The 26,333-nt window shown below is 40.5% G+C and overlaps 1 protein-coding gene across 2 annotated transcripts in view; it reads right to left on the bottom strand.

The window, feature by feature from the left end:
- Nucleotides 1-14,230, bottom strand: part of ATP10B (ATPase phospholipid transporting 10B (putative)) — a 51,324-nt gene extending 37,094 nt beyond the window's left edge. The window contains exons 1-3 of one of the 2 annotated variants that reach the window (XM_087759934.1): nt 13,728-14,230; nt 4,624-4,828; nt 363-448 (exon numbers count right to left, since the gene is read on the bottom strand). In XM_087759934.1, the coding sequence (XP_087616060.1) occupies nt 363-448; nt 4,624-4,828; nt 13,728-14,230 (794 nt within the window). Of the gene's footprint in view, nt 1-362; nt 449-3,057; nt 3,148-4,623; nt 4,829-13,727 lie in introns of those variants that run through there. The other variant, XM_087759935.1, reaches the window with a different exon arrangement.
- Nucleotides 14,231-26,333: the final 12,103 nt, after the last annotated feature.

Raw genomic sequence — 26,333 nt, 5'->3', positions numbered from 1 at the left:
AAGTATGAAGAAACTGAAGTCATGCAGCTGAATATCTTTAGACATTAGGAGGGACTTAGATATAAAATCTAGCCTAGCCTAACCCTCAGGTCAAATGTAAACGAGCTTATGTCTGAATTCTGAAAAGAGCTGAAGCCTTGTGAGACAGTTTGCATGAAACAAGTGCAAGTTCAGTGTCAAGCCTTGGTCCTGCCTTGCCTCAAAGCCGATTGCAGTCTACATCTTATATTGACTTTTGAATCCAGGCATAGATAATAGTGACATCCATCCATTTCTGCAAAACACATTCCTTCCATCCATTTCCTCCAAGAGAAATATTAAAGTTCAGATACAAAATGCATTTATGGATAACAAATACTTACATGTACCCTTTGAATTTATTGAGATCATTGTTAGGCATTTCACAGATGATGGTGTTTTGGAAAAATTCAGGTTCAAATGAAGTATTCTGCAAGAGGAAACACACTGAGAATGAGTGTCAAATCCAATGAGTACTTGAAATGCGGGACACTGAGAGCAGCTAAATATAGGGCACCAAGACAGTTGGAGGCTGGAGCACTTGCCCTACAAGGAGAGGCAGAGGGAATTTAGCTCCTTCAGCCTGAAGCAAAGCTCAGGTTTTCCTCTCTCAGATTAATAACTGGTTAAATTAAATGAAGAAGATGCTGTGTATTGGACAAGACATCACAGATGCCAATTAGTGAAAACTTCTGTCTTCATTTGAAGTGAATGTGACAAATAGTTCAAATTATTTATGAAACAAAAACAGCCTTCAACCAAAAGCAAGTTCAAATGAAAATAATTTCAGGATTTATCAGGATTTTGAAATATGTTAGAAGAGTTACATTACTGGCCAGGATGGTATAATCATAAAATAAGAGCCCACACATTTCAATAAACGTATCACATTCAAGTAAGACTAAAAGCAAGACTAATAGCAAAAAAACCCAAAACAAAAACAAAAAACAACCAAACCCCAAACCCCAACCCCAGAATGAACAAACAAACAAACACACACAACCAAAGGAGGGAAGGCAGTAGAGTAAGTCCAAACCACTGGGAGAGACAAAACAAGACAGAGCTTTTCCGGCTAAGAGCTCACTCAAAAAGAGCTTGGAGCTTAACTAAGACACAATTTGGCCTGATTTCCGCTGTGTTCAAGAAAACAGGCTTGGGTTTTGGACTGCATGAAGCAGTCCGGAAAGCAGACAGCCTAAGAGGTACTTGACTGCCATAAGTGGTGTCTTTTTCTTAACTGAAGAAATATACAAGACTTCGATTTTAGATTAAGAAAATGTAATAAAAATGGGATGCGAGAAATGTGAAAGAGAATCATTATTGTTGTGCCATACAATCTTTAAAAGAACTGGAACTCACTTTAATCCAAACTCTTCCCGTTAGGAAAGCTGGAAATCAAGTCTGATGCTGGGCTTCCCTACCTTCTTCTACAGCAGAAGAGACTTCCAGAGATTAGACTCCTTCAGAAACTGCAAATCTGGGGAATCCTTCACTGGAATTCACAAAACCTTTGCCAGACTGCAAGAGGAATTCCTTACACTGCCAGTCCTCAAGTCTCAATTTTTTCTCCACTGTTCTTTAATTCTTCCATTATTTTCTCTCTCCTGTCCTTTTTATTTTTTTTCTCAGCAGTACATATATTCTTTTTTTAAAAAAAATATATGATATCTAAGTACAAGCAAGTAGAGAATCTGATTAAAAAAAAAAGTTGGAAGAAATGTAAAAGCTTGATGAATATAAGGGCATTTTGTGCACCTTCTGACCCATGTGGCTGAATATTTTTAGAATCTCTTTTAAGAGATATCGTTCACCCCTGCCAAATCTTGTTAAACTCAGTAAACTCAATAGGAAAATCAATACATATTCGGTTGTGCTAGAAATATTTGTACTATGGAAGAAAAGGAAGATGCAAAAGGCACCTGGACGGCTCAATCCTAACAAAGAAACCTAACAGGCTTCTAGCTAGAAAGGGCTAGAGAAGGATGATTCTTCTCTGATTTTTTTTTTCTTTTGATGAGAAGAAATTTACATTTGAAAATTCAAGTTAAAAAACGGCATAAAAAGAAAAAAAAAATCCTTCCTCTCAGTCTTTTACAGGTAGGTGAATTCAATATTCCTAAGCATACCCTAAAACAAAGACCTAGTCCCAGCTCATATGCATTTCCTGCCTCCTTAAAGAGTCACTTTATAGACACATTTACATCTGAGTAAGTTTTATGCAGCACATAAATCACAGGACTAAACAAAGCTCAAAGAACAAGGAAAAAGTTGGCAGACTAAAACCTGCACATATAGTATGTTGCACACTTGTTTTTTTAGCTAACGTACTGTTTACACTAATACATTAAAATATCAGGGTAATATAGTCGACTATTTAAGCTCTGGCCTTCCTGAGCGCTGGCTATCGCCACGGTCAGAACTGCATTCCACTCCGCCAGTGGAGACACAACTCAGTGTCTGGAGAAAATAACCATGAATAGTCCCTCTGAAGCATAATTTGGCATGCAGAGATTTTCTAACTTAAAGAAAGACCTCCTCATATTATAAATGGTTGAGGCAAAAGCTTGCATTTTGCATGATAGTAGAGCACTCTGTTTTCCTCTAAAAGCAAAAATACAAACCCTAATGTGTATGACTACGTGACACAAACGCAACATTTTTATTTTTTCTATTTAAGTACCCAGTTTATTAGTTTTTTGCTAAATCTCTACCTATTAAAAATTTTCAGTGTTTCTCAGGAAAAAAAACCTCTCCCTAATCATCACTGGAAAGCACTGAAAAATGTATGCTTTATACTATGGCATCCACAACCTGAGAAAGCCTTTAACTGTGCTTGCAAAGTGATTTCCATTTGAACAAAGAGCAAGTAACCCTGGAGTACAGTACCCGACCAAAACTGGCCATGGAAATGGTGTACTTTTATTTAATAAATCTGGTTGTTCACTGGCAGCTGTGTCCCACCCACCAATAACCCCAAAAGGTCTTCCTAATGGCACTGCTACTAATGGCTAAATAAATGGACTTAATTCCTAGAATTACCTGCCAGGTTTTTGGATTTCCTGTCTGTTGGAGTGATTCCAATGGAACAAAATATTCCTCTTCACATGCTACAACTCCTTAAACTTGTTGTGTGTTATTTGAAAAACTGCCCTGCTATGGTTGAAAAGATATTTAAAAATGTCTCGTGGTTTAACCCCAGCCGGCACCTAAGCCCCCCCAGCCGCTCGCTCACTCCCCTGCCGTGGGATGGGGGAGAGAATCGGAAGGGTAACAGGGAGAAAACTCGTGGGCTGAGATAAAGACAGTTTCATAGGCAAAGCAGAAGCCGCGCACGCAAGCAAAGCCAAGCAAGGAATCCATTCCCTCCTTCCCGCGGGCAGGCAGGCGCTCGGCCATCCCCAGGAAAGCAGGGCTCCAGCACGCGTAACGGTCGCTGGGCCAGACCAACGCCATCGCTCCCAACGTCCCCCCTTCCTCCTCCTCCCCAGCTCTCTCTGCCGAGCGTGGCGCCCCGTGGTGTGGGATGTCCCTTGGGGCAGCGGGGGGCAGCCGTCCCGGCCGTGCCCCCTCCCAGCTCCTTGTGCCCCCAGCCTGCTGGCTGCTGGGGTGGGGTGAGGAGCAGAAAAGGCCTCGCCTCTGGGGGAGCGCTGCTCAGCGGGAACCAAGCCCTCCCTGGGTGAGCAACGCTGCTTCCGGCACAAATCCAGAACACAGCCCCACACTGGCTGCTATGGGGAAAATTAACTCTACCCCAGCCAAAACCAGCACAGAATTTAACAAGTACAACTTTCCCTAAGTCATATTTTCTTGTTTGCTTCAGGTTTATCAAACACGAGTCAAGAGAATATACCAGTAAAGCGTTTGTAAAAAGGAAATGATATGGCCTATGGAGAAGAAATGATGACTTTATGCATTCAAACTGAATCTTTGCTAACAAGCAAACTGATGCCAAACATATCAGTTTTACTTAACTTTCTGCATTTTAATTTACCTTGAGTTCCTATTCACTTGCTTATCATACTCCTAGAAAAGATTCCATTATTTTATTACAACTTAGTGTGCCTTAGAACGATTCCTAGTTGAACTGCCATACGTGTACCTGCCTAGCAAACGAGCAATAGTACATCAGCCTCAACAGGGAAGAAAAATGCAGAAGGAAGCCCGTGGCCAATTTGGAAGAGTGGCCATGAGCTGTCTTCCAATTTGGAAGAGTGGCCATGAGCTGTCTTCCAATTTCCATGAAGAAATAATTCACTCAGTAGCAGTGGCTTTGCTTTGGGATGTGCTGTGCGCTGCGACAGCCTGTGGGGTACAGATGGCTTATGCATAGGGAAGACTTGCTGCAGTCCTGAACGGTGCTGCTGTGTGCTGTTGCTTAAGCATCTGCTGATGCAGTTTGCTGCAAACAACTACCGTCTGAGATTATCTTCCTCCTTATACAGCCATCCCTGTGCCAGAATAACAAAAATCTTTTGGGACAAACTCCTGCTTTCTGTATCAGCACAACCAGCCCGTCAGAACTGGTCCACTCTGTGGCTGGAGCTGGTGTATAAATGGGCGCAGACTAACCCTGCACCGCATGGGCTGCGTTTTCAGCTGACTTACCTGGCTGGAGAACCCCATTACGACTTGTCGTTGTTTAAGGTTGGTCTCCCCGTCGAGGTTGGCTGTTTCCAAGTGACAGATCCCGTTCTGATCAGAGGAGTACAGCAGTAGGATATCGGCTGGGATGGTCTCGTTACACTGCAGCTGCACAAAATCCCCCACTCGGACATCCTTCCAGCATTTCTCCACATAAGCACGTTCTTCCCTGTTACATTAAAAACATGTCATGGGTGACCAGTGACATTAGGAAGGCAGGCCTCCTGGTTAGTGAACAGGGGATGGTGGCACATTGCTGCATTTTTTTTAAGAGACACAGCACAACACCTAGAAATTAATGATTCAGACACTTTCATAGTATCACTTTACCACATATCATGTTCAAATAAAACCTTTACATGGAATAAAAAGAGACTACAACAAACGTTCTTTTTCATTCTAGCATTAGCCCTGTAATCTCCACAGCAAAGACAGAAAGTTGTTCTGACTAACAGAGGTGTTTTAAAGTATCTTATTCAAGAAATTTAGACATTTCACCAAAAAAATATTCATTGTTTTTGGCTAGGTGACTATTTCTCAGATACTTTCCAACAACAACATATAGATTCTGAAAGAAACAAACTGCTATCTCAGCTACACTCGTTTCAGGTCTCTCCGGTTTGTAACTCTCAAAAGGTAATTACAAATCCTGAGTTTAGCCCACAGAAACAACTTCAAGAGGTGGAAGACCAGACAAATGACCCCTTAATATTAAGCAAAAATACGCATCTAGAGCGCAAGTTTAATGGAAAAGTTAAAAACCAAAGAGCTTCTAAATGAAGGGGGGAGAAAAAAAAAAAAAAAGAAAGGAAAAAGAGCCTTGGGGGTTCAAGGACAAGAAATTACTATTTCACCAACAAACTGGTGCTCAGTGGTTCAGGAAATAGAAAACTTTTTTTGCCATTACCTTTCCAATAATTGTTCTTTCAACTGCTCTTAATCATCTAAGCAAACTGAAAACTGCACAATAAACTTTAAAATTAGTTAATGGGAAAGCTGCACAGGCAACAATGGCCCAGCTCCTCTCACTCTTTGAGAAGAAATTATTTTTTCAGTATGAATAATTGAATCATCTTATGCCTTGCTCTGTAAGGGGGAAAATGCTCATGATACTTTACCAGACAGTAAAAGGCTTTTTTGTAATAACTCAGAGTCTCGTTTTTGCTTACGTTTTTAATCATCCTCATCTATTGCCTGAAGAATACTGCCTTTCGATTACATGTCTGTATCGGGAGAAGGGGAGCAGTGATAGAGCAGACAGAGTGTTTTGCTACAGTTCAAAGCACACGTCCAAGCATCGCTTCCGAGTCAGGCCAAAGGCTACTTCTTGCTAACCTACTTCCCTGGCCTTCCGTAAAGGAGAGCCAGCCACGACGCCGTCAGGCAAACCCTTGCACTTGGCTGATATCCTGATCTGTAAAACAAGATGAAATAACAGCTTCTTGCAAAGGTTATGCACGTAGTTAAATTCTGTGCGTTTCCCAGTGGTATCCACTTTTTATTAAAAAAGAGTCCCCCGACCCCCCCCACCCTAACTATTTAAATTCCTTTAATGCTAGATGTGAGGCACTTACTAAATAATGGTATTGTAGCAATATTTTTTCCTTCTTACATTGATTTTTCATTCCTGAATTTTTCATTCTTCTTCTGTCTGACTCTACTTATCTGCATGTCCTTTTTTCTTTTGCTCAACAACAGACATAGAAGACCCCACTGAAGAACAGAGGTTTGTTCTAAGTTAATTTGATGTTGCTGTGCATTTAAAAAAAAATTCTAGATCAATTTCTATTTGAAAAGTATTTAAGCAGGTGCATGTTGAGTAGTTATTGCTCTACAAAGCAAATACTAATGTTAACACAGCAAATCAACTAAGTAACTATGAATCCTTCCCACGTTAAACACTTTTCAGGTAGAACTTCTTTATTTCTTTGTTTGAAACATAAAAATGAGAGTACAGAAGCAGCTTAGAACAAGCAGATGGCTTGCCTCGCTATCCTAGACATCTGGATACCGTGTATAGTTTGCGTATCATGTTTGCTATGACTTCTGCAAGGCAATCCTACCTCTCTGTGTGTCAACTCTTGTACAATTCTGAAGTTTATAGAACACACTTCTGAATTTTTCTGCTCACAAAATGCTATCGAAGGGCCTTGCCCAGCTGACCGTCTTCCACATGAGCCTAAAGAAACCAGGTTAGCAAAAATAATCCACAGAAATCACAGATTTGCCATATTTTTTCAGTAATTCCCTATGAAACATACATTACACATAAGGCTTCAGGTTCTGCCCATTCACTAATTACAGAGGAGACGATGAGTCAGAAAAGCCAAATGACCTCTTTCAGATCAGAGGAAAAGTCTGTCTTAGCACAGGGACTAGAGTTCAGGAATTGCCAGAATCCCAAACCCGCGTTCAGGTGAGCGAACTGTCCCTCTCTCCCAACACGCATTGAATTTGGTAAAGAAACACATTTTCGTTTCCTGAAAGAACTATTCAGCTGGAGCTGTAAGATTAACAATTTCCTACAGTACAAAGGTTTTCTACAACTTTGTAGGGCATTACCAACAGATGAGAGGAAGAAAAGTACTTCACAAGGAACCTGGTGCACCCCACAGCAGCACTGGCCCAGTTGCCCAGTAAGATTTTTCAAACGAAGCAGTTTCCTTTTAGCAGTTCCCGTAACTGGGAACACTGCCCATTTTCTGTTCAGTGATTAAAGTTCATAGCACAGCTCCAGTTGCTGAATAAACAGAGGAGCTTCATAAATCTAAGATGGTGTGATGAGGAACACATAAAAAGGGCAAACGCATTTATCCAATAAAATAAACAAGATGTGGCCATTTTCAATAGGTGGAAAGCCGGAAATCTGATTCTTACAGCATGTGGCATCAGGGCTGTGACACGTCAAAGACATGACCTAAGATGAAAGTTTCTCAGTACCTTCTCTCCTTTACCAGCCAATTTATCAGCAGCACGCTCAAAAAGCGTTCCCTTGCTGTCCTGGGATCACCGGTAGCATGCTAATGCCCCTCAGAGGACAGTGCAGACAAAAACCAGGCAGTTAGCCTTGAACACTCAAAGTGAAGCCTGCCCGAATTTGTTATTGGGCTCATCATATCTGACCAGAAGGCCTCAACTAAACAGTCTTTATGAAGTCATTTCTGGGAAGAAAGGATCATTAAAAAATCCTGCTGTGGCTGGAGATTGTGGGGGAACGTGAATAAATTATTGACTTTGTGTCAACAATTTCATTTCACATTCTTGGATTCGATAAAGATAAATTTCAAACAAAAACTGGGTCAAAATGGATGGTGGATGGGAGCAAATAAAAATTATTGTTCTGCTCCCTAGAGGAGATTAAATAAAAGTCATTTTTCATGTGCACTCCGCACCACGTCTATGAGTCCTACAGATTGTCTTAGAGAAAGATCTTCAGAAATGTTTATCACCCAGAAGTATCTTATCAACCCATTAGTTCAGTGAGTCTTATTTCCTTGAATTACCGCAAGCTCCATCTCAGGATCCTTTGCAGTTTGAAGGAAAGACATTGTTTGCTCTACCTTTCATCCCCTAAATTGCCACCAGGTTGTAACACTTTGGAAAAAAATATCATCAGCATCACGAATAGACAAAACCAATGTTTGCACTTTCCCATAGGTAAATTTGCTAGAAGGTTGTATTTGAAAATGGCCCCCCTCAAGCATCACCTGCTTTATAAAAAATGCTCATGTTCTGAGATTCTCAGTTCTACACAGACAACAGGTAGAATCAGACAACTACTTACCCTTTACAGTCTATTTTTGCAAACAGAAATCCCACAGATTTTTATGCTATCAAAGATTCCACCAGATTTACATGGAAAAGATTCTCCTAAAGTCTAATAAAATACATCTTCAATTATACCATTTTGGCATTCCCAATTCCTTAATGCTAGCAACAGATCCTATCTTTTTATGTGCTAAAACCGTCTATAGCATCCTAACAAGGAAGCTATTCTCTCAATGATAAAAGACACCCTTATTCAACTTCTGTAATCTTCTCAAGGTTATGTGTACTTTAAGCAAGTATCAGAACTTTATAAATGTATTATATGTCCATATACACTGTTTTGGATTTCTTTAAACTTGCCTTCTTTAATCTCTGTCTTGATTTTATAATGACCTGTACCAAATGAACAAATAGAATAAAATGTAAGTAAAAAGTATTTTGAGAACACATCTGCTTAAACTTTACTGGGTTCACTTTGTAAGTTATGGATTATTGTATTTAGGAAAATCTCATTTTTTTTTTAATGCTGCCTTGAACAAAATGCTGTTGCTATGACTCTGCCTGGCACCAGCTGGAATGAACAGGTAACTCCAAGATCACTTAGTGACTACTAATCATTAGCATTAGTTTCTAAGGACTCCCATTAACTTATCAAGTTTCTGGAAGCCACAGGCTAGATCAGCTTTTTGCTACAGCCATCTCCATCCATGACCATGTAGCTCTTGAGGTCACACAGTAGAAACCTGCTTCTCTCCAGGTTTTAATGGTGCTTTAAAAATTCAGACAGGATGGAACCTAATGCCATGAGGTCATGATTCTGCAGGTCTTTGAGCCAAAACCACAGGTTCTCCTTTATTTGCCCTTCGTCTTTAGTCATTAGCTTCTGCTGCTGTCTGCTAAACCATTGCACCTATTCTGTGAAGCACCTTTAAAGGCCTTGGCAAGTAATAGTTAGAATTTGTTAGAAAACAAAACTAATAAAGCAGAAAGAAATGGCTCTTTAACAAGAAAAAATTCAGTGCTGCTGAACAAGACTTTAAATGAAAGCATCGGCAACAAATCTCTTTTTGCTTACTGTGCCCTTGGCAGAATGGTTATTTTCCTCGCATTCTGCTTTCTACTCTACAAACTTTCAGGTTCACCCTGGGTTGAATGAGCTGCGTATGATGTTTCCTGGGTCCGGAGAAAAGCTGACTTTTTTCTTTCACCTCTGAGATTTGGCAGTAGGTCAATTCCTATTTTCCAGCATGCTCCCTACCCTTCTCTGCTGTCTTCCACATGCCACAGACCTCTGTTGGTCACCACATCCCTGGCCAACCCCAGCTGCTCTCCCAGACATGGGGAGCATCCAGGGGAGGTGCAATCTCTCCTCCCTTCGGAAGGTCCAGCTGATGACAGCTTATGAAGGCGGTTGAAACAGGAAGGCAGCCTTCATCTTCGCTACCCGGCTACCCCAATTTTAAGAAAATACAAGGTAGTGAAGTATACTATAGATATGGTAGCCTGTAGACAAGCAGATCTCCATTGCTGTCATAGAGATTTCCTAAACAATGAATCCAACATTTGCCTCTTAAATTACAACAGTGAATTACAAAAACTCAGTCAACTGAAATACTTTAATTCTCTTTCAAACCAGTGAGTCTCCCGTAAGCCATTTCCAGCTTTTGGCAGTTCTGACTGTGCAACACAGAGATGAGTTCTTTGTTTTTTCCTTATTTGCATATCACTGCTCTAGGACTAACCCGGAGTGAGTGCCGATGAAGAAATCTTTAAATGTTCTAAAACCTTGCACTTAGCAGATAAAGAGTCACAGCTAAGGTCAGCCTGACTTTTTTTGTATCACAGACATGGGTGGAAGAGGAGATTGATGCTTGTAGAACTACCTGAAAACCACAGGGCCTGAAAGCCATCACAGAGGAACTTTCTATTGCAAGAGTAATCAGGCTCTCTCATTCAGGATGCCTGCTGACTTACCTAGTTATCCGACAACTCCACAGGATGATTCAAGGCATATGAACTAGGCTTCTCTGGGTCACTGTCTCAGATATCCGAGTTTAGGTGCTTAAAATTAAGCAATGTGAATAGCTCAAATAATGTTAATGTTTTTATGGGTGCTGCTACCTGATGTATGTGCATTCAGTCAAGTGTGTTGCTGTGCCATCTTGAACTGTGCACAGTCCTTGCATTCGTACCTGAGTGTCTATTGAGACACTGAGAAAAATTTAGGTTAAATCTTCCAGAGGTGTAACATTGAAAGAAAAACCTGTCTGGATGCTATGGAGTATTTACAGACCGTTATAGCTTAATCTTAGGGGTATATCAGATCCAGGCCATACATTAATTACGTATCAAGTAGTTCCTTGAACATTACAGAACTTCAAAAAAATTAAACAATAGCTTTTAGCAAGTGCTGGGTTGACATTCACTTACAGGTCGGTATAGGACATTCAGTGCTGGCCCCTGTTGTTACTAAGTTCATAACAAACTGGAGAGAGTTCAGAGAAAAGTAACCAGAGCAGGTTTGGAGGGACTGACTGACAAGAAAGATGAAAAGAGTGATCTATATACAGATCTTGACTAAAAGGTGTCTGGGCGTAGCAAAATTAACATGATAAAAAATCACACATATTTGAAGATTATAATTAAATGTTACGGATGAAGAGTAACTAATTAGGGTTGCATGAAACCAGGTGACTTGAGGAATTTGAGTACAATCAAAGAGGGATAATAAAGCATAATATCATAGAAAATGCTTTGACAATCACGTTTTATAGTAATGGAAGCCCCATTTCTTGGAAAATTTAAAAGCAGACAAAGTATATATTAAAAAATACTAGGAGAAAGGAGGCAACTGAACATCGGTCTGTACCATATACAACTGAATTTTTTGTTTAAAAAGGCACATTTTTTGTTTTGTTGGCACTTTAATGCACTTTAATTGTCTCACATTTTCTTAATTAAACAATCTTTAAATACACTACTTGAAGTGTCTTTTCCTTCATTAGTCTAGCAGACTAGATTACCCATTCCAGCTGATCTCTGTGAAAAGAAAATTAGAAGAAATGTGTTTACAGGGCAGCCTATTTGAATTCGATTTCCCTTGCTCTGTGCTGAAAGAAGGCAAGTTACTGCATTTCCACCAGTCTTCAAGAAAGTTTTGAAGAACATTCAGCATTTGGAAAAGATTGTTCTGCCTTCGTATTTCTCTTGGAACAGGAAGCAGAATTCTTGTTACTGACATCTGAAATAGAGACAACATACTCTCCAAGATTAACTCTTAAAATCTAAGCCATTTTTCATCTTAGGATGGAAGATTACTTGCTCCATTAAAAATAATTCTTTGCTGCCACAAGATTAACAGAATCTGCAGTGTCTTGAAAAAGACTTTCACCTATGTTAAAAAATTACCTACAGCAGATGATTCATAAGGAAGAAAATTAGAAGACTTCATGCTCTTCCATGACTTTGCAGCTGGCAAGAAGAACAAGAAATATCAGCTTCTCAAAGCGCTACAGAAGCCTGATTAAAATTATTCATGATATAATAAGCTGTAGCTACTGATCTGATGGCAATTGTAATTACCCACGATTTTTCCAGACAGAATGAATGCTATATAGTCTGAAGCCCTCCTCATTTTCCTTTCCCTTACATCACTGTTTTGGGCCATAAAACTTTGGTGAAAGACAAGATTCTAGACAAGATTTATTCATAGATCGAAGTCTTTTTTAACCAATTTTAAGACAGGCTTGTGTCAAGTTTCTGCATAAGAAAGTACTCATGGCTATAACTTGAATCTGAATCTGTATGTATGTGGTAATTCCATGATGGACATCTTTCTCTTACACAAAAGAAGTTTTACTGTATTCTTCTCATGTTCCCATGGTAAAAGGCTTTCAGATATAAATTAACATGGTTGCTTTATGTAAAGAGGAGATAAATAAGATTCCTATGTGGATGCATTCATTAGTACCTACTGCACCACCTGTTCCCTTTCATACTGGTTTTAACAAGTGTTAACAAATAATCCAAAAAATCCTCATGGATTAATGCAACACTGAAAAGATTAAAAAACCCAACTAGATTGCAATCTTAAAGGTAGGCAGAAGAGGCCATTTTGCCACCTTACCCAAAGAGCTACAATTATTGACAGTCCTCATGGTGGAAAAGAGAAGAAATCCTAAATGAACTATGTCTAGAAACTTGTAAAATGTCTGCTTTTTCGGACAAGCTGGCGAGGAGAGCAGTGTGATTTTGTTTCTGACAAGTCATTATCTATATGTAGGGATAAATTTAACTCCCAAACAAGCAAATCCATTGTTTTCATATTTAACCAGCAGGATATAAAAATAAAAATCTGACGAACACATGCAAGAGAAACAAATAGAAATGACAGCACTGTGTGATAAAAGCCAGAGTTCTGCAAGATCTTGCTTGTGAAAGTGTACATTATATAAAGCACTGTTGATTAATTTGAGGGATGACAAGCAACATACGCGGAGATGGGAAGTTTTGCTCTTCTGACTCCCAGATGTGACATTTTAACAGGGAGAAGTCATTTTCTACCTTGCTGAGAGAACAGGTTTGGTACAATAAAACATAATTTTCACACTTCTGAAAGTCCTAAAAGCAAGAGGTCATGAAACATTTTGAAGAAATGAGCACAGACACATGTAGTTAATTCAGTGAGAGATGACTGAACAGAGGCATATATTACTATCTCCCATTTTTAAACATACTATCTCCCATTTTTAAACAGCATTTTTACAGTTTTATTTTACATACAAGCTAGTAAAGAAATACAAGTGAAAGCTAGTGTACAGCATAGAGTATAAAATTAAATATAGTTCAAAGGACTACATTTTTAAGAGGTTTCTCGGCATCGAAGAATGCAAATAGGTCCCAGGACAGATCTTGTTATGTGTTACCTTATATTGATAGAATTAAGCCCTCTTGAAAATTCCTTAGAAATCCAGGTGCCCAGTAGCTATTTAAGCACCTGTTTTCACTGCACTCCACATTTAAGAGGCCAATAACCACCTCAACACCATGAAACTCCAACTTACCTTCCCAGTCTGAAAATAGGGGTTTAAACAAAAAAAGAAATTTCCTTCCTGTATCAGAGCAAATACCTGGTGTTAGGTGGTCACTATGACTTTTCCCTGTTTTACTTAATCACTTTACTTAATCACTGTGATTTTTCCAGCAGTTATTTATTATTTTTCTTAAACAAAAAGCCTCACCATTAATAAAAGATCTCAAGCCAACTTTTTTTTTTTTAATAAAAGCTGTATAAAACTCACCTGCTGTAAATGTAGCATCCCATATGATTGATTTCTTTGTCTAATTTATAGCGCCGAAAGTCCTCCCAAGCATCTTTAATGGCTGTAATGGCCATTATAACACAAACTGGGATCACAGAAACTTCTGGTTGGAAAGCATTCACCACCGGCACAAAATTCAGCAGCACAACGACCACAAAATAAATATTAGCAAAGCGGTGAAACTGCTCATAGATGTTTTTAGGGAGGAAAGTCAGGATGGTGTATTTTGTGGTCTTAATTTCATTGGAGTCATAGTATCTGTTTGGATTTTCCTTCCACTTCTTACTTCCAAAGGGCAAATTGGAGATGATCACTCGTTTATTTTCATTTTTCTTCTTTCTTTTCTTTACTTTTCCTCTCTTCTCCAGCTCTTCATTTTGGATTTCAGTGTCTGGAGCACCACAGCGGCAGCAGGTTTCCTTGAAGAAATGTTTTTTCCATATCATTCTAGAGAAGCAGCCTGGAACACTTTTCCTTGACATCTTGTTTTCCTCTCAAAAAGTAGTCTCAAGTTAAAAACCAGCAAAATTAGAAGAGTTCAAGAATCCAAATAAACTCCCAAGTGGTGGAGAGAAGAGTCAAGATGTCCGAAGCCCAGGGCTGCCTCTCCTTTGACCCCAACCTCCACCTGCCTAGGGAGAGGTGTCATCCTGACTCATCTGCACCGGCTCCTGCAGCCTGCCGGGGAGGCTGAGCCTCACCTATGACAAAAGCATCCCGAACGTGTCGTTATTCCTGTCAAGACACGCCTGGAGGCCCCATTCAGAGCAGTTCCCTGGCATCGACTATCCGCTCACATGAAGCGTCTCTTGGCTTAACACAGAGCAGCGACAAGGCTAAGAGCACACACACGGTCACGGTTCACCCCGTAGGTGTCTGAATCACTCGATAAGCCTGGGAGTTGCCAGGAAGTTCAAAGGTAAGGGGCAGAGCTCTGCGTCCCGGAAGTCAACAGAAGATTGCTATGAGGCTCAGTACAGACAGTATTTCTCTCTTTTACTTCCTCTATCTACTAGTTGTTTTCATGCCCATAACATGGATTATTGAACAAACAACCCACCCCCATCCTCCCCACGCCAAGCAAGCTTATGATTCGGTATCTGTGAGAATTATACATAGACAGAGGCAATTGAAGGGCAGTTTACCTAGACTGCCCCTCAGCCTGATCCTTCTCCTCGGATAGACCTCCTGCTTCTGGACACCCAAAGCATCCCTCTCTCACGCAGTAACCCCTTCCAGCCTCTCATTTCTTCTCGCCCCATTGGTGTTTGTGCCTCTGACACCTAAGTATGTAGCACAGATGAGGGCTAATTCCAAGAGAGCCACTGACACGTGTACCAACTACAGTATTTTTTTCTCCATGGCCTGGGCTTAAAGAGAGGTGAAAAAAGGAGGAGACCCAAGCATTTAAACTTCTTTTAAATGAAAACTCAAGCATCATAGAATGGTTTGGGTTGGAAGGCACCTTAAAGATCAACCATGGGCAGCAACGCTTTCCACCAGACCAGGTTGCTCAGAGCCCCATCCAGCCTGGCCCTGAACACTTCCAGGGAGGGGGCATCCACAGCTCCTCTGGGCAACCTGTGCCAGTGCCTCACCACCCGCTTATCGAAGAATTTCTTCCTTATATCTAATCTAAATCTACCCTCTTTCAGTTTGTAGCCATCACCCCTTGTCCTGTCACTACATGCCCTTGTAAAAGCTTTCCTGTGGGCGCCCTTCAGGTACTGGAAGGCTGCTATAAGGCTTCTCTTCTCCAGGCTGAAGAACCCCAGCTCTCCCAGCCTGTCCTCATAGGAGAGGTGCTCCAGCCCTCTGATCACCTTCGTGGCCCTCCTCTGGACTCGCTCCAACAGGTCCGTGTCCTTCTCGTGTTGGGGGTCCCAGAGCTGAACGCAGGGCTCCAGGTGGGGTCTCACGAGAGCGGAGCAGAGGGGGAGCATCCCCTCCCTCGCCCTGCTGACCGTGCTTCTTTTGATGCGGCCCAGGGTACGGCTGGCTTTCTGGGCTGCAAGCTCACATTGCTGGGTCATGTTGAGCTTCTCCTCAACCAACACCCCCAGGTCCTTCTCCTCAGGGCTGCTCTCAATCCATTCTCTGCCCAGCCTGTATTTGTGCTTGGGATTGCCCCGACCCAGGTGCAGGACCTTGCACTTGGCCTGGTTGAACTTCATGAGGTTCACATGGGCCCACCTCTCCAGCCTGACAAGGTCGCTCTGGATGGCATCTCTACCCTCCAGCGCGTTGACCGTACCACACGGCTTGGTGTCTTCAGCAAACTTGCTGAGGGTGCACTTAATCCTACTGTCCGTGTCGCCGACAAAGATGTTAAACAGTGCCAATCCCAATACCAACCCCTGATCTCCACCTGGACATCGAGCCATTGACTGCAACTCTTTGAGTGCAACCGTCCAGCCAATTCCTTATCCACTGAGTGGTCCATCCATCAAATCCATGCCTCCGATTTAGAAACAAGAATGTTGTGTGGGACAGTGTCAAAAAACTCCCATCTATTGCATTACGTAGAGACAAGCTAAGTAGTCTCAAGTCAAGTTAGTACTTGGACAAGAAACTCTGATGAAATCAAAATGTTGCAATAAGAATTGCACATGAAAATACTTCTTCCTTCTGAGTCAGTACTGAGCAAACATTGCAGCTTACTGCAGGTGTTGTACCATCTCCAAAGCGAAACCGTGCTGTACTGATCACCTGTGTTTACTGGAAGTCCTACAAATTTTTTTCAGTTCCTGGTTATGCTTCACCTTGAATGTAGCTGATTATTAATTTTTGTATTAACGGTTTTACTGTGGAACATCTGAAAGATATTGCTCCAATTTTTTAAACAGCCCCAGTAATCCTTTCCCGACTTGGATACATTTCATTTTTCCTCCAGATCCTTCTGCTACCTGGAGAGGATGTTGCGTAGGTTGGCAAGCTAGTTTGGAAACTTGGAATGAAAACTTGTATGTCAGCACACATTGCTGTGATAGGAAACAAGACTTCAATGATATCAGGATGACTTAAGTGAGATAAATGAGACATTTTTAAAGGCAGAACGAAACTCGTTTCTAACAGGTTTTCCAAACTTACTGTACTCCAAAGGGTCAGTGACAGAATTACTGCAAAATCAGATAAGCAGTATCCACCATATCAAAAACAAGGAAAAATAATTGGTTTGGTTTACTTACTTATCATATACCCTGGTTTTAGAGAAGTTTATCGTCATATCAAATCGGTATTTTCTATAGTCTTCAATAGCATCCTTAATCATACTGGCGAGCAGCACCACAATCAGAGGCAGCACAGTGATCTCCCTGTGGAAGACTTCCATTTGTGGGAACCAGTTCAGAACAGCCAGAAAAAAGAAATAAAGATTACCCAGCCTGAAAAGGTATAAAATAAATTAAAAGTAGTCAGAAATTAGAATGTGTCCTTTTCTTAATGAACATCCCCCATTTTGTGTCAAAGGAACATTAATCATTTCACGCCTCTACCCTCCTCTTCCTTTCCCAGAAGGAATTAATCAGTTGCTTAACCAAGATGCCGTTTTTTTCTTTAGAAGAGCCTGTGAGATACTTTTCATAATATTACAGCTACCTCATTTCTTCTACATATTACAAATACTTTTTATCTCTAGGAGATAAAACTACTTTAATGACCCTCCCACTGCCTCAGTCTTGAAAATAAGCACAAAATCAAACAAAAGCCAAAAAAACCTTAAAAAACCAAACCAATGTAACAGAATGGGTGTAAAAAACCCATATGCTCAGAATTATGAAAATGTCCCCATCAGGAATCCATGAAAGATTTCACAGGTGGAAAGTCAAATTATGAATGTGTAAATCTAACATACAGAATGAAAATCTGAAAGCTAGAGATGGATATACAACTTTCACTTATCTTTATCATAATGGTATTTCCTTGGGCATCTTATTGACATGATCCGTTATGCTGGGGGACACACATGATTTCAAACCCGTACTTGGAAAGAAACGTGACCTAGCACTTGCATATACATGTATACTGTTCATAAGTCAGTAGACAAAGTCACTTGCATGCCATTAAAAACGTAACAAAATTAACTTACGAGCCTCTGAAATTTACAGAATTTCACCGGCGTCTCAACACATCCAGTGAATGTCTTTTCATGTTCTTAAAAACTAGAAGTTTATTCAACACAGAAACAGAGGGATTTTTAAATAAAAACTACACATTTTTACATAGAAAACCGTTCCAGCGTTCCAATAAGAAAGCTGGCCACAGCATCGGTTAAGCACACCTCACATTTACTTGCTTTAAACCTCCATTTCAGTGTGAACTGAGTGACATTTGCTTACAAATAATCATCACCTGAATTTTAGTAATGTGGCAACTACAAAAGCAGCCCTTCTCCATCACCCTCAAATAACACTGTTTCAGAAACAGTTCTTAAATCTCATGTATCATTGAATGAATTTTTTTACCTGTGAAACTGCTCAAAAAGATTTTGGGGCAAAAAAGTGAACCACGTGTATTTTGTGGTCTGTATCCTGTTTCCAGAATAAAATGTAGAAGCTTGTTTCCAGTCTTTCCACTGTCTCCCATTGTCAGGAAACACAATCCTCCATTTGTTTAAGTTGAGTTTTGGTTTGTCTCCGACAGAAAACAGCAGTGGTGTTGATTCTGAGAGACTCTGGGAGGGACTTTGAGCTCCTAGTCGCTGCCAACGGTACAAAGCAGAGTCCACAGACAAAGCCATTCACAGCAAGGATGTCGGGCTGGAAGACAAATGCACGACAAGGACTGAAAACCAATTCCGTTCTGGTAGAAAATTCACTTCATGTCTTGCTAGCAGAGGTTTAAAGCAGCGAACAATACTCCTGTTCAGTGCATTACATGTTCAGTCTTCGAGCTCAGCACTTTCTGCAGAGAATGCACAGAATAGAAGATACAACAAAACCTTCAGTATGGGAAAATCTATTTCTATCTCTGGGGAAAAAAAAAAAGATCCCAAATCTATTTTCTGTGTGTTCTAACAGCAAACTAACATGGATAAAGCCAATTTAACAGAGCTGAACAATGGCTTTTCTGTCACAAATTCTGTATCATTTTCCTCAGTTATAAACTGCCACCAAATCTATTCGGGCATTTTTCTTCAAATGCCTGACTTTCTTGCAATACTTTTTCTATTCACACTTACTTACAAAGGGACTGGTTCAGGTGTTGAATCTTAATAGCTCAGATAATAATGAACTGCAGCATCAGCTTAATCTCATTTACACTCACGTAACAGTTTTCCAGAGTCTCCATAGAAATCTGATTTGAATGGAAAATGCCAGCCAGCACTAAAACAATGGATGTTTATTGGTTGGAGAGATAAAGAAATTAAATCTCCCAATACTAATCCTATTATCATTGAACACTTGTCTTCTGACTTGTTCACACACCTGCAACGGCGATCCAGCGTGCAGGATGCTCAGGCTCCAGCAGCACAGGTGTATATGCTATTATGCTCAATCTAAATGCAGCAAAATCTCAATCCAGCAGCAGGAGTTCGAGGACTGGAAGCTGCCTTACAACGATGAGGCACTAGATGTGAAAAAGCAAACAAAAAAAAGGGCACTGGCCTTGTACAACTTCAGGGTTCCGCTGAACAAAACGTGAACTGAACCCACCTCACTTAGACTGTGGGAAATACAGCGAAAAAAATTTGTTTAAACTTGGACAACGGTTATTTAGATTAATTCACTGAACAATTGGTTTAAACTTTATTTAATAGCAGCTGTTTTTGAAGCAGACTAAGAATATCTGTACATGTTTGTACAAGTCTAAATAAACACATTTCAAATACATTACACCTTTGAAATTATTTATACCTTTATTACCAGCGAGTCCTCTGTTTCTCTCTGCTTTTCAGCTTCCCCTTCCAAAAAGCCTGCCTTTTACTGTATGCAGTATGTGACTGCCTTTGGAAAAAAACTCACATCATATTTAAAAATATGTACATGTTTGAGTCTTGGAAGGGGAAAAATATACTGTACTGAATTTCACTAACACATTTGAAGCGTGTTGTCTCAGCAGCAAACAACAAGTATTGTTTATGCACTGTTACTCACTAGCTGCTCAAATAATTTAGAGTTCAAGTTGCTTAGCAGTGCCTGGGGATCCTCCATGATGTTGAGAATGGCTAATTTATGCCTATCAGGAACTTGGAAATACCGGCTCAGCTGATACAAACTTAAGTCCCAATACCTAATGAATCCAGACTTAATGTCTTGTTACCCTGATAGGGAATGCTGAAACTATGAATTGCCAGGAAAACGCAAGGGAGAGCAAATATCACAAGCAGCGAGGGAAAGGAGTTTTTAACAGAACTTGCCATTCCTTGTGCTGCGCTCCACAGACTGGAATTCCAGCATTTATCCCTTGATTCTAGATGCCTTTGCGGTGTTTGCAATGACTTTATTCAGCTGTTGAAAGCTGAGCCACTGCAAGGTAAAGCAGCTGCCATCATGATAATGGGTTCATACGTACTTAAAAAAAATAGTCAAGTATGTTTGATCCCTGAAGGTGATGTTCATGCCGGACCACGAGGACAGCCAGCAGCAAGGTACCTAACCAGACTGATCTCCAGAGCTTGCTGAGTGTCAATAAAAGCAGCACGTCTGCAGGATCCCATGCCACAGCTGAACTGTGGACAACATGCAGTAAGTCAGAGATGGCCTGCATGCGAGAGGGACAGCGATTTGATGAAGGTGTGCTGAACCTAAACCTGAGCATCAGTCTCTCCTTCACTGTTTTTGTGCTGCGTTCCTGAGTGGTCCTCAAGCACCCATGGGAGCATTGTGCTGATGGGCAGGAGAGGAAAATTAAGTCTTCATTTAGGACTAGTGAGAATCTTGGGACAAGACACCAACGAGCAGCTGCCTCTTAGCATGATGCAATGCAATTTAGTTTATTCTGTTTTACTGTGTGTGAAGAGCTAGGAAAAAAAGACACCTAGACACAATAACAAGTATGGAGTACTGGCTTGGAGAACTGAAGGAAAGCCGGCTACAGCTTCCAAGCTGTAACAGCCAATGTTTGTAGAAGACTTGTATCTCAGGAACCTTTTCTCCATAAGATACCAAATTTAAACTACTAACATAAGAGAGGACTGGAAGCACAGCAGACATGACGACAGACTTCCCTGTGTCTGGATTTTAGCATGCTTGGTGCTTGTTTACTGAGGAAAAGCAATCATTTGAAGGTGTTACATTAACACACACAATCTAAATCTCTGAATGGCTTCACGCAGCAATGAATAAACTTGTAGTTTAATCCAAAGACAGGACCTCCTGTAATCCATCTGAACTACTCTGCCAATACCCAAATGAATGAGTACTTTGACCAAAATCAAAATGATATTCAACCTAAACTATCTTAGAGCCATCACTTCCTTGAAGTATAATTTTTAATCTGTGGTGCTGGAAGATCTTACAATGAAAAGGCAACAATTGTTAGTAGTTACCAGAAAATGCACAGTGATCACTTGGTGGAAATGCTATAGTGCAATGATGCAGCTCACGTTTGGTAGTTAAAGGCAGGACGCTTTTCCCACCTTGTTCTGAGCAGTAAGCTCTCCAGCTGATTTCAGCTACATCATAAATTAAGATCTGAACAGCGGATGGAAGAGTGGTAGTCTTTGTGGCTCAGATGCACGCTGTACTACAGATGTCTGTAACCACATTTTATATGTATATATATATAAAGGTGCACTTAACAGAACTACGTGTGAGTTACACACAACCTACCAGAGCACCAAATTCTTTCTGTATCTGAGATGCATCAAGGTAGGCTGAAATTCCTTAGATGTTAGAAATGAAAAAAAAGCAATAGTTTCAGGCATATTACTAAAAATAAAAGCAGACAAGATTAATTAAGGCAGCTTTACAGATAAATAGTAGCACATCTTCCACAACTCCCCCTGGGAAACTTTTTCTACAGCTTCACAAATCACAATTAGGCAAGTCTGCCTGACATTCAAGACAGGGTCTCTCCCCACCCCATCTTTAACTATTTACTTAGTGTATAAATCAATGAAAGAATGACTTCGTTTTATTCAGTTTGGAAATCAACCCTCTCCTCATGGCTTTCTTTGAAAGGCAGCGGTCATAAACAGTGCCATATCCATGAAGAGAGAGGCCAGCTGGTGCCACCATGCAATTAAATGTGTCACAGGAGATGTAAAGACTTCATAACATAAAGCATACCAAACTAAGCAACTGTTATATGGGGGGTAAATTATGTAGCTGGATGCATAATCAAAGCAGCAAGCTAATGGCTTTCTTAACATACGAATCTCAAGTGCTGGCAATGAAAAAATAGCAGAAGCAAATGCAATACTTATTATTTTGGATCAGTAAAAATAAAAAGGAGCCTAAACTTGCCATCAATGTTAGGAGATGACCTAGCAGGAAAGAAGAAAGAACACAAAGATGTGTCCTTCTGTAAAATCACAATTTTCTGTAATTCAGCCAACTGCTCACAAGAATCTTCTAACTTACTGGCACTTTGATGTGTTATGCCACTTACTTTCTGTATGGTATGAAATCCATAAAAAATATTGCATTCCTCTGGCAATATATCTAATGCATCTGTCCCAACTCTTTCTGAAAGAGTTTCATAAAATCCCTTTTCTGCAATTCTAGAATATTTTACATGTGCACACCCATTTGATTTATGTTTTTACAGAAATATCATTGAAAGAACCTGTGAAGTGTGGATTTTTTCAACATACATTTACTGAAGTGAGTGGTTTTCTTCCATCTAGCTAGTGAAGCTTCAGTACAGCGATACATATTCTGAAAGGGAAAGATCAAGGTGATGCAGAGATTTCCAACCCCATTATGTTTGGGATTTGCCATCTATTCCACTTCAGCACAGAGATTACAAGTGCTAATTTCAGTGCTGGCACGTTAAAGCTATTGCTGTTTTGCCTAAGCTCCCCTTTGTAAGACACTTTGGAAATGCCTGCCTTTAAAAGGAATCAGCATGTTCCAGTGGTCTTTATTTCTGACTGGGATTTTGAGACTTTCCACAGGATGAGGCCAGAAACACCAGAGAAGCACCAGCCGCGGCTGCAGAAAGTTGCATTACGCTCAGTTACCCTGTACCCGGCTCAAGGCGCCAACATGGTCGAGTCACCATTCCTGGAGGTATTTAAGATGTGTAGATGTGGTGCTTAGGGACATGGTTTAGTGGTGGACTTGGCAGTGCTGGGTTAACGGCTGGACTCGATCTTAGAGGTCTTTTCCAACCTAAACGATTCTATGATACCATGATGAGAAATACAAGGAAAACACCTGGCTGTGCTTCAGCTCAGCACTTGTCAGACTTGGAAACTGGGAGACAAAAAGTGCCCTTCTATGTCCTTAAAACCACGAAACCTACTAAGTGGGAGGGAGCCTGGACAAATTATTCAGGTAAGTCAAACAAAGGAATATCCATGGTAATTTCCCTCTATGGCTACATAATCATGGCAGCATAAGCTTTTAGTGTCTCATCATCCAGTCTTTTGTGAAGTTGCAGTCAATGCCATTACCATCGTTCCCATGGAGTCCTACCCAACAGCCTAAAAAGCCTCAGTTTCAAGAAACTATTCGCCCTCTTTCTTTCTGTTCCATTATTGATGGATGTACTGTGGGCAGCTCTCAACAGGGCAGACACATTTTTCCCATCCGTAACTCCCACACTGTCTTCCAGGAAGAAAACATCAGGCAATCTAGCCTAGGACAAGTCCTCTCCCTCCTTGTGCAGATGCCCCTCAAGGGTCCCACAACCACAGACATATATTCATTATATGACATTATAATGAATCATTACCTGTCTTATCCTTCCTTTTAGGAAAGGCACTCTTTCCCACAGTCCAAACTTTTGTCATTCTTCTCTGACCTTCCAGTGGAGCTACTATAGTCTTAAGAGACAGGCAAAAAGCTAAAACATGTCTAGGTATCTCAATTCCCGAACTTTTGCATTTAGAAAAAACAAGACAAGGAACATAGAAGTGATTAAACTATTATCTATTTATAGCAAAGGTAACTTAGCCATACGGAAACGTGTCAGCTAGACACCCAGTTACGCTCAGATGTGAGATGAGAAATGTGTACGCTGGTGTTAGCACAGAAGGTTCGATGCAGTAGTCACATTATTTCACAAGCCTGCGTCAAAATTTCTGAACTGCGAGGCAATAAACAAAGTGTGAAAACGTTTGCACCTCTGCCATAAAATTATGGAAGGATGTATGTCCAAGAAAGTTTTCAAGATTTCTGACGTTTGATGAAAGCGTGACGTGAACAATACGCTGCAAATTAAAATGGTATCATTCACACTGTCATCAGGAAGCTCTTAAAAATATCAGAACTTCTTTGCAACAAAAGGAGGACTGACATCACACTCCTCCTGCAGAGTCTGGGGTGCCATTTGATAACTTGTATCATCAGGCAATTCAGAGGGACAACGTCATTAAACAACTTTTTCTTTGCCATTTGCATATGGATTAAAATACCCAACTTCTATTAACTAAAAAGAGTGCACGACGCTGTTCTTGGAAAAGATACACATTTTGCCTAACAGTTTTGTAATGGTACTCTGAAAAAGATACTGTTTGTGAAAAGCTATTGTCTACCTGTCTTAGAAAGAGGATTTTGCATGTACGATAAACACAACAGGGATGTATTTATTGCAATATGCGACCATTAATTACATCTCATAAAACCTAAGGCCACCATTCATGTGTTAAAAGCCTCATTTATTTTCTTATTGCTGCATTTCAGCCGTGAATGAAACTATCACCATTGTTAAGATTAGTGCTACGTTTCTGCTCTAAACTTCTGCAAAGTCACAGTGTGCTCATGCTTTAGCCTACACTTTGGTAAGCCTCACAGGCAGCCCGTGCCTGTATCCACAACATAAGGTATCCAGGGGACGTGAACACATTTTGGAACTAGAGAAACAGGATAACTATTTATGCCTTTTGTTGGGAGAAGAGCTGAAAGGCATACTGGGCTGGCAGAGACAGAAAGAATGACGCTGAGTACTTTCCAAGTGCAGATTTCAACATGTTCAGATGGTTCAGCATATCGGAGATGAACCACTGTATACTTACCTGGATCAAGCCCTCTCAGGCAGGCCCATGCTTGTATTTTTACCATTTTGTATCTATCATACTACAGTGGCAATATGTAGGCATTCTTACGTCAGAGGTAAACTTTCTTGTTAAGAGAGGCATCTTAGACAAGTAACAGACCAGAGGGAAGACAGCACTAAAATCCAGCATGCAGTTGGCAGAATTTGGCATTTTTATCCCCAAATGTTTCCAGCCTGTCTTCTATTTGTGAGTGCTGCAATTGTAAGCCAGCAAAAGTATCTGCGAAGTATTTCCCTTTATTGGAGAAGGGATGCTACAACAGCCCACTGATGGCGTTTTCTTCTTGGAACCTTGCGTTGACAACGGGAAGAGCCCCCCTTGATTTTTCATAGATAGCCTGTATGACTAGCATCCTCCCTGTGATTGCTGTGATTCCAACACTAAAGAAAACTTGCCCTTCATATGACAGAAACAGACTGCATGAGAGAGCCGGTCCAATGCTCTTAACTAGGAAGGATGAGTTGTGACATACTTTACAAGTATTCTTTTTAACTGCTGTCTTTTTTTTTTTTTTTTTTTTAAGATTCTTGTATTCAAAATGGTACTGTCGACTGTAAGAGAAAGCTCATCAGAAAGCCAGCAATAAGAAAACAACTTTTTCTCTTTCGAAGTTCCATCATTCCTACCAAACGACAAGCTCAGCTGCAGATCTCTGCGTCCTGGACTTCAGAAGCTGGAGGGAGGAATCCTGCCTCTCCTGCATATGCACGAAAACTCTTACACAATCATGCCTCACGTGCTGTTTAATAAAGGAGATGATACATCCACGTTAAAAGAAAAAGAATCCTGCTCATAGGCTTATGTAAAAGCAACTTCAGAAGCTACCAATACAAAGCAGCAACTTTCAGAGCTATCAAAGGACAGACAAGGTCTATAACTTGTTTTCAAAAGTTGGATGGGTATTTCTGAAAATTTGACTTCAGGGCAAAATTCCAGACCGGGTGGAGCTTATTTTTTGAAAATCTGTACTGTGAGAAAATGCAGCAGTAGCACTTAAATGCAGATGTGTGCATTAGCAAGAACTACAACTGAGATAACGTCCTTCCAAGTTTTCACCTGATATTTTCATTCCTACATTGCCTCTAAGGCAAGAAGGCATTAAATAACACAAGTCCCCTCTAATACTTAATTCCATTATTCCTAAACTTTTATTGTATTTCCTAATTGAAAGCAGCAGCAATTTTTCTTCTTGATGCCCTGTATGGATGATGTGGCATCCACTCAAAAGAGCCATTCCGGAGAAGGTTTGGCTGGAGAGATAAACATTACCAAGTGAGCTGAGCATTATAGAAATTTCAGCCACAAACTTCTTTATCTGCTTTGCAATTATCTGCTTTGCAATTATCTGCTAGGAAGCTCTTTCATTTTTTGGTGATACTGTATAGAAATCCCTCCTCAGTCACGTCAGTTCAGGGAAA

This window comes from Nipponia nippon, unplaced genomic scaffold (genome assembly GCF_047370975.1).
Source record: "Nipponia nippon isolate SJK-2023a ecotype South Korea unplaced genomic scaffold, ASM4737097v1 scaffold_21, whole genome shotgun sequence".
Taxonomy (NCBI): Eukaryota; Metazoa; Chordata; class Aves; order Pelecaniformes; family Threskiornithidae; genus Nipponia; species Nipponia nippon.
Note: the sequence above shows the minus strand (reverse complement) of the source record. Positions and strands in the feature narration are given on the sequence as shown.